This window comes from Triplophysa rosa, linkage group LG1 (assembly GCF_024868665.1).
Source record: "Triplophysa rosa linkage group LG1, Trosa_1v2, whole genome shotgun sequence".
NCBI classification, from domain to species: Eukaryota; Metazoa; Chordata; class Actinopteri; order Cypriniformes; family Nemacheilidae; genus Triplophysa; species Triplophysa rosa.
This window is the reverse complement of record NC_079890.1, coordinates 20793361-20802647: the sequence shown is the minus strand read 5'-3', so window position 1 is coordinate 20802647 and position 9287 is coordinate 20793361. Positions and strand designations below refer to the sequence as shown.

Below are 9287 nucleotides of genomic sequence, written 5' to 3'. Positions count from 1 at the left end.
AAACAGATAAATCAACTATGCTAAAAAAAATTCTTGAGTCTTTAAAAGTCTTGTGTTTCATAGGCTTTTGGATGTTATGCTCTCCCTGCTGTTGTTTAGTCCAGCGTCCTGCTGAGAGGCCATCTCTGCAGTCTTTCAAAAGTACACAAGCTTTTGTGTGATAGGAAACGGAGGGAAGGGGAGAAATTGTGTGTGTGTGCGTCTGTGTGAAAGAGCTTACAGTTCCAGTGAGTGACGCTGATTTAGCATTACAACAGAAGAGGCGGCTCTGCTTGCCTACACACTTGTGCACACACTTGGCAAGGGGTGTAAGGGTTGTGCGTCGGACCTGACTGTATCGATCGACCATGGGCTTCTTTTTCTGCCTCCCCGGAGCCCCCTACTTCCTACTTCCTGTCTGTCCAGGAAGACAGGGTCGAAAAGAATTCCAGAAAAGAATTAGTCTGCACAGAAAGCACAGACAAACACGCACACTTGAATTCCTGAGCTCATTGTGCCCAGCAGAGGGAAGAATCTCTTTGTCCCATGTCCAATAGAGGTCCCCTCTTGCCCGTTTTTGGAGGACAGAAACATACACACTCACAAACACATCCTCTCTCATTTGCATGGCAATAGCATTATTAGGGAGAGAGATGTCATGGTGACAAGAAGTTTATATGTAAGCACAAAGAGAAGTGAGGAAGAATGGAGTGCTCTATGCTGTTCATTTGACAGCCTTTAACACGAACACAAACACACACACTCTCTCTTTCTCTCATACACTCACATTCATATCATAAATCGGTCACTGTGAGGGCACAAAAGCGACTCCAGTCACCATCCGAAAATAATGCAGATGGGGCACACAACAAAGTGAAGCGATGTACAAGCCACAACCAATACACGTTTTGGCCTCCCGTTTCTGAGCCATTATTAAAATGGACATGAGAGTATTTAATAAACCCTATTAATCTTGTTGAGAGAGCAAGTTCATTGGTGCACTCTCTCTTTCCCAGCTCGCCCAATCAATCAGCTGAGCTCCGCTAATGTATTCATGTGAAACGCACGGCACAACTTGTTTGACAGAGCTCCAAGAAATGAAGAATTTATGAAGTCCTTCCTGCCGCGGCAGCCAATCCAAAGAAGCCCTTAGCCACTTTCAGCATCAATACTTGAACTGATAAATATATGATCTATAATTATATAGGGAAAACATTAGTAATATGTCCAGATAAGGTGGGAGTGGAATTGACAGAATGTGACTCACGCTGTTTCATTTGCAGAGTTATGACAGCGAGTATACTCGCTGTGTTTATATTGATAACGGTACCGGTCGAGAGTAGTCTGAGCAGGGTACTGGATCTGGGGATGTGCTTGGTTCCCTCTTAGTCATGATATCATAGCTCCTCATAACACAGTTACCTGTATCATGAGTTCACACTCTGGGGAGAAATTCTGTACTAGACTGGTAGTTGGGTTTCTTTCTTTCTCTCTTTTTTTCATCTGTTAATTCTTTCATTTCAATGTGAAAAAGATATATAAATCGATATATTTATCGGAATAGTTGTTTTAATTAAAAAGATATTACTACATTTCAGTCTTTTTCTGCATGAAACTTGTACGTAAAATTGAAAAAGAACCCTCCCTTAATCAATTCAGCGCCGCTGAAAAGTTGATTTTTCAAGCCTAGCATTGGTGCGATCCTTTTGTAGTTTAACCTTTACAGTTCAGTCACTCCATTCAGATCCCATTCACCACAGCAGTCCCGTTTTTCATGCTTTGGAGAAAGGGGAGCAAATAGGGGGAGACGGAGCCATGTTTGGGCAGAGGTGAGGAGAGAGGCATGGAGACTTCTTTTGGCTGGGGGGAGCAGGAAAAAAGTGCGGTACTCTGCTTCAAAGAAACATTTCCATAATTGCCCTGTAACTCGGTCATAATGGCTGAGGAGGCTGAGAAAGGCACAATCTTTCAGATGGCTGAACGGCAAAAGCTCCCACCTCTCTTCTATCTTTCTCTCTCTCTCTCTTTCTTTGGCTGTCCTCTTCCTTTTACACCCATAACCCTCTGCCCCACTTGTTGTCTTTCAGATGGAGTGAAAGAATTCTCTCTCTAACCTCTGTCAACAAAGGGCATGAAATTAGCACTCTACACAGCCCCGCCTCCTGCCCTACAGAGTGTCACTCTACGCTCTTTTGTCCCCAGACCTGCCAGAAAAAGAAGCAACTAACAAACATCCCACCGCACCTTCACCACTGCCATGAATACGCAGCACACAGTATCGATATATGTACGGCTTTCATTGCTTTTACGGCGTAAACGCAATGTCCCTTTGCTCAAAATATCACATTTCCTACATCTGACGTGCCATTATTGTGTTCAGCTTATAGATGGTTTATAGAACGGTTTGGTAAACATCAAGACATGCCGGTGAGGTTTGAACACTCAATAGTTCTTTTCTTGTGTCATAAAACTAATCCTGGCTTTAGCAGAACAGACACCGAAGGCTGGCGATTGGTGTTTACGTGTGTAAAACAAGATTTGCAAATGGGTATCTGTCCTCTGAGGCAGCAGAAGTTTTTAGATGGCCTGTAACCTCATGCGCAGTGACAGTGTGGAACATGTGTCCTCTATGCTTTAACTGTTTTCCTCTATAGCCTTACAGGTCACCTAAATGTGTCAGCCATGTCTGAGGAAAAAATCCTACAAACACTGCTGTGTCGATGTGTGTGTGTGTGGATCCTTGAGCTCTGAGCTGTGTGTGTTTGCCAAGCTAACAATCAGCAGTGCCTCATAAAAGGATTAGTGACCTCCACAAAGAAAACAGGCCTCTTCAAAGCTTCTGCAGGGCTACAATAGCGCTGACATTTGTCCTGCTCAGCACAGGGATGGGGTGTGGTGGGACAGCGTCGCCACAGAACACACTGACAGAGAGGGGAGGACAGGGGCATGGCACAGGGCTGGTCCTCTCTTTCACAGCCTGACTCTGGCCCCTTCAGCAGCCCACTCTGGTCTTCGGGTCCTCCTCCGGTCCTGTCCATCCATGCAGAAGGCTTCTGATGACTCCATTGGCTGGTTGGTCTAAAAGGGTTAACCCTTTCTGTCCTCCCTCTCGGCATCAATGGCGAGTCAGAAAGATAGATTAGATTTCCCTTTGATTCCGCTGTGTTTCATCGCTTTCCCCCATCCAAATTGGTATTTAACAAAGCATTCCTCACAGTGAGTGGTACAGCTATGCAGCTCTGTCATTGATGTAGAGGGAGAATGGTACTTGGATATATAATGGGTTAGTGGTGGCTAATAGACTGAATTGCCATTTATTTGGAGAGTGTCAATGGTGGAGAATTTCCCACAGATTCTGCGGATAGGCGGTGCTAGAAAAGACATGGGTTATGTATACATGCAGCCTTTGCGTTTATTTACATCAATGATGATATCTTAGTGAGAAATATGTTGGAATTAAAATTAGAATTAATATAGCAGGTGGGGAAGCTATGTCTCCCGGCTCGCGGTTTTTATCATTGCTGGAAGGGTTGGAATAAAACAACGGAGTCACTGTTGATTATTGCTCATTAGCCACAAGGACATCCATTTAACTCTAAATAAATGAGTGACACTAACAGCCCCAGTCGCAATGTCCTCAGCGTAGCTCAGAGCAAAATGTTCATTAATGCACTCCATTTGCTGAGTTGAGAAAGAACGCGGTTGGACACGTATGGCGACATCGGTATCGGTGATTACTTTGTTTCTGGCAAGCCATTTTAATCCCTAATTTCACGCAATGATCAGAGACGCCGTGAAGCCCGCAGTGTCATCCTTTCAGTAGCATTTCAAATGGATTTTAATGATCAAATGTGGCTCAGGTCCCTGTGCGCGCAATAGGACACGCAAAACAAGCATCAATGACGTTGCTCGTCACTGTAAAAGGCGTGCGATTTCTGTTGAAAATCCCAATGTGGTAGAGTGACCACTGGCAATCTAGTCTAATGTAATCGAATGGGTTTCTAGTGAAAGACGAAATATATAGGTGAAAAGTAAACATCTAGCAGAAAGCAGTGCAATTTTTTTGAACGCATGGATGTTTTAAGGATTTTTGGAGTTTTGTTTCATGGCAAAAGTAACGTCTATATGTTCTCCTTCTGTGAGAGTTAAAAATGCACGCAAGCGCGAGCATGTTTGCTATTGGTCTCTCCCTCTTGACCTGCACGCTGCTCGTAAGAGGGTCACCAGTGATGGGAGATGTTGGTCACTGGCGAGCTGTGGCACTTTTAGTTCTGGCTGCGTCAGAGAGTGAGTCAAAGAGAGGCCAGAACGATGTTTACAGCAGTGTCACGAACCTCACAAAGACTTTTGTGAATATTCATAGCCAGTTCTATGGTTTTTACAAGGAAATCTCTGCAGAGAGTTAGGATTATTTCATTGAAATAAAAAATATATTTTTTAATTAAATTAAATAATAAAAACAGCGCTGACGCAAGTAGCCTAAATATATTTTATTTCGTTTATTTTATTTATTTGTTTTAAGGACAGAGCTTTTTTCGTTTTTTTTCTGACTGTGTTGTAGTTTCATTTGAGGCAGAGGCACGACTGCATGATTTATGACAATATCCTGTTTGTGTAGACCGACGTACCAGTTGACCATGCTGAGAGAACTGGTGCACGCAGTGTCAATAAAGCATTGGCAATGTGACAGGCATGGAAAAAATGCCTTTTTAAAATATGCCTTTCTCTTATTTATTTATGTATTAGTTTAAACATATATTATTTCGTTAATTGTCATTTGTTTACGGTGTTTAATGTTTAATGTAGGCTACTGTAATGCTGTTTTGATGGCAGCAGTAATTTGTTTTTATATTTTCATTTTAATTTTGTTTCTTAATTATTTTATTGTGAATTCTTATATTTGTTTTCCAAGTTTGGGCCTTCGGAAATTAAATTTGACATTAAACCTACGCTGGTAATTCTGTCAACAGCATTCCTTATTTATTTAGCCGCACTGAATATGGTCTTCTGTGGGTTATGTAATTTTGCGTCATTTTTATGCACCTGGCGCTCTCTAATTGTGAAAACACTGACTTGAAAAAGCTTATTGGCTGACAGCAAATTTCTTAAAACGAACAAAGGATCCGTAAAATGCTTATCAACCTTTTCAGATAAATTACTATGCATTAAAGACTGATCAAAACAGCTCTGTCCATATAAAGGCCGTTCAGAGTCGACTGTAGAGGGAGCTCCAACTCTAATTTTCTCCAAACTTTCGGAGCCCTGAAACAAAGCTGCTGCCATGCAAATTATCTTCAAAAGGGAAAACGCACATAAATAAATCATTTCTCACAGTATTGAAGGCATATGGCAAGCAGCACAGCATCAGTGTCTGATTAGAATTCATTACATTTTTAAAAGCCGAATCTCGAAAATTAGTCGAGTGTAAATTATACTAACGGAGGAAAGCACTTTTCATACTTTTTTCCTCTTCAAAGGAGAAAATATTCAATTCTCATTACAGTGAAATTGAGTTGTATGCTATTTCAACCCAATATAAACGAAATGATTATTCATTTCATATTGGCTGTTCCGCCTCAGTGGGGATAATCCCCATACATTAATATCCAAATGCGCGATTCAAGAAGCTAATTACGCTTAAGTCCCTGAAATAGGAAAATGCTCAAAATCCACCGATTCAAACCTCATACACTCTAGTTAACGTTTCCCATTAAGGCTTTACACAGTAAAGCCTAAAAATAGAATACCCAGTGTCAGTTAAAACCTTCACCGTGTCTTCAAAAACAGGAGAAAAGTGACGGTAAAGTTGCAGCGGTTCATTTATTAGCCAAAATATAGACTTTCTTGTACAATTTTGGATCACAAGTATATACATTTTCTTTACGTTATATACAAAACATTTCAACATCAAATCCTCACAGAGCTTACAAAAGAAAATGAGACTCACAGACTACTTGGCCTGATAGCATTAACATCAGCCATTGTACACAGGACATGCTTACAATGTAAGTATACAGAAGTGTGTTATTTTTATTTTACATTCCTTACACAAGTTAAAGTAAGAATTAAACAAAAAAGAGAGAAAACACTAGGAAGACGAGAGGGCGGATAATACCATGGCAGCTTCGAGTTGGTTCTGGGGCCTATGGGGATATAGAAGGGAATCATGAAAAACACGGGGCCAATACAGAACTAAATGTGCAAGCAAATATAGAACACAACAATGATTTTGAATTAAGCATTTTGAAATATCGCATCGACGCACTTGGAGAATTATTGGTTTGACATCTCGGTTTATTATTATTGCACAAGCACAATATATAAATCATATTTAGACCACGGTATACCAAGTACCCGAGCGCGTGACTAGACAGTCATGCATGGACATAACGAGATATTTAAATGTAAAAAAATCCAAAGAAACACACTAAAGTAAAATAATGGACATATAATGTTAGATCTCCACTCTTACCGTCTTTGAACAGGGTGGAAGGCTGTTTTTAACAACTTTTTCTCAGCTTCCAAGGCACTAGATCTTTCTGAAATAATAAAGCCAATAGCAACAAAAGAAAAGTAAAATCAATTAAACTGCCAAATTCGTTTTTCCCTTTTTTAAGCAGAGCCTTTTTATAAAGATTGAGATTTTTCATCCATTTGTTTAAAATAAAAAAGTTTGCGGCCTAGAAATATCAAAAATCACACAATAACACTTTGAAAAAGGCCACTAAAACATTTTCCACCATATACAATTTAACAGACTATTTTAAAAGCAGAAGATGAAAACAAAAATCATAAGTACTCTCCATCAGGCATTTGCGTTTCAAGTGTGAATGTTTCACAGTAGTAAGCAAATGAAAATGGATTCAGAGAGAGAAAAAATGGTGCGCGTCCAGTCTGTAAGTACAGTCTAATAAAAAGCATTACTTTCAAATCTCTCCGCTGCTCAGTGTGCGTGACATGTACCTGTGACTGTGGACTCGGAGTTTTGACTCCTGTCCTCTGCTTGTCTACTGTACAGGGCAAGGCCGTTCGCCGAAGCCTGGTTACTGAGTCCTAAGTAGTGGTTAGAGTTCAGCAAAGCGAGCTGGTGTGCGGTGAAACCCCGATTTGTCCAGCTCTGGATTTTCCCTACGGGACACGAAAGGAGTCTGTGAGGAGTGATAATGGTCTGAGCGGCGGAACCCGCTGAAGTTCCGTTCATCAGAGGAGATTTTCGTGGATTGTCTGGGGTTGTTGCCGTCTCTGCCAAAGACCATATTTTAGGTTTTGGGGCCGGCTGTGGATTATTTTCTGTGGGTGGAGAGTTGATGATGGCTTGGTTGAGTTTGACCGGCTCGGCGTTCGCCTGTTGGTTTTTCAGTTCTAAGGTGTTGTGATGATGGTGATGGTGAAAGTGCTCTGCACGGTCACCGTGAACACCTTTACCGTCTTTCACCATCGCTTTTAACAACCTTTGTTCTGGCCCTTGTAAATCCTCAAAGCCGTCTGAAATTTCTGAATCGCTCCTGCCGTCCAGTTTCAAATCAGAATGCAGTTCATCCTGCTCGTCTAAATCGTCTTTATTCTCAATATTCTCCGTGTCAATATTCTCCAAATCGATTTCCTCCTCGTCCTCCCGTTTGTCGCCGTCCTCTCCCTCGTGGTCACTGCCGTAAACATTTCCTTCTTCGTCTGTGCGACTCCGTGGGTTCCATGTCATCTTGTTCTCCTTCTTTAGCCTCCTCCTAGCATTGGCGAACCAGGTGGACACCTGAGTGAGGGTCATTTTTGTGATGATAGCAAGCATGATCTTTTCGCCTTTGGTGGGATACGGGTTTTTCCGGTGCTCGCTTAACCAGGCCTTGAGTGTGCTGGTGCTCTCCCTTGTGGCATTTTTGGGTCTGGACGGGTCACCGAACTGGTACTGACCATATGGGTAAAAAGCGGGATGATGGTGGGCAAATCCAGGATGTTGGACACCTGGACTGTCCTTCAGTTCGTATTGTGCCCCCTAAAAAAAACAAATCAAAACATGGATCAAGCATTAACTCGACTAACATTATTCTTAGCCTGCTATTTGCTTGAAGTCATTTGCAGTTTTTTAATATATTGCTGCTGAATAATTTATGATTTTAGTCCTTTTTTCTATTTCCCTCATTTAATTTTTTTTGCGAACAGGAAATGCATTTTATATATATATATATATATATATATATATATATATATATACACACACACATTTATAAATGACAGGATGAAACAAATTACAGCCACACATTAAAACTCTTGAGACTTAATTATTTGTTTTCATCCTGCAACCTTAAAACAATTGTGCAGTGGTTTTAAAATCACATACATTAAAATCACAAGAAGCACTTCGCGCTTATTTTTTCTGTAGAGCAGCTCTTTTTAAAACTGATTTTGTATTGTCCAAACGGAGTAAAAGTTAACTACAGTTTTTTTAACTATAGCATTTAAGAATGGTTTTTAAACAATGAAGTTTGAAAGCTGAAGTTAGGCTATATTGTTTCTAACACATTCTTTTCTGAATTTTTATACATTTAAATTAAAACGAAAGAAAACATTACCAAGGAAACATATATTTACTCACCAGCTGATTGAAAATGGATAGATCATTTGAATAAGGTAGAAAAGCTCCATAGCTTTGTGCAGCAGCGAAAGGTGATCCGTACATTGTAGAGAGAACATTGGATAGCGCTCCGGATGGGCTCAGGTCTGTCCCGGCTCGGGCACTGCCTATCCCCTGCCTGTCCTGCGGGTATATGGGTCGGATGTACTGATATCCCAGCTGTGGGAAAGACATTGTTGTGGAGAAAGTCTGCTGGAGTCACAAAAAGCGGCGTATCGCCCTCTCAGTGCGCACCACGATATCCACTTTACAAAGAGTACAAAGTGTCAGGGAAGTCTATATTTCCTCCGAAAGAGCCAGTGTAAACGATCCGATTGCGCTTTCCTCCCTTACTTCCCTATTGATCTGAATGGACTAAGGTCAGGTCCTTACAGATTGCTTTAGATTATTGGAACTCCTTTTTGTGATTGACATTTTTAGTCGTTCAGAAGCTCCTCCTATTTCTCAAGTCTCACCCCCAATTACAGTCTCTCGCTCGCTCGCTCTCACTCTCTCTCTCTCTCTCTCTCTCTCTCTCTCTCTCTCTCTCTCTCTCTCTCTCCGCTCCTGCTCTCCGTCTGGATAAGAGCTCTGACGTCGCCATCTCTTATTTGTATGAGTTTCAAATCTCATTTTATGGCTCGCCAATCATTTCATTTGTTATTTGTTCGCCGCTTCAGCCCTTTCCCATTTCTTGTGT

The 9287-nt window shown here is 41.3% G+C and overlaps 1 protein-coding gene across 1 annotated transcript; it reads right to left on the bottom strand.

Moving 5' to 3' along the window:
- Positions 1-5774: 5774 nt before the first annotated feature.
- On the bottom strand, positions 5775-9063 carry irx3a (iroquois homeobox 3a). The gene is made up of 4 exons (XM_057333768.1): positions 8570-9063; positions 6943-7969; positions 6452-6518; positions 5775-6122 (listed from the first exon to the last, which is right to left on the bottom strand). The coding sequence occupies exons 1-4, from the start codon at positions 8780-8782 to the stop codon at positions 6068-6070; spliced, it is 1362 nt and encodes a 453-aa protein (XP_057189751.1). The 5' UTR covers positions 8783-9063; the 3' UTR covers positions 5775-6067.
- Between the last annotated feature and the right edge of the window lie 224 nt (positions 9064-9287).

Bases quoted from the DNA above. Each gene is read 5' to 3' on its own strand.
- irx3a (XM_057333768.1), bottom strand. From the start codon at position 8,782: ATGTCTTTCCCACAGCTGGGATATCAGTACATCCGACCCATATACCCG. The intron at 6,519-6,942 runs GTACATGTCACG...TTATTATTTCAG, and splicing joins CTCCGAGTCCACAGTCACAG to AAAGATCTAGTGCCTTGGAA. The intron at 6,123-6,451 runs GTAAGAGTGGAG...ATATCCCCATAG, and splicing joins TTCCACCCTGTTCAAAGACG to GCCCCAGAACCAACTCGAAG.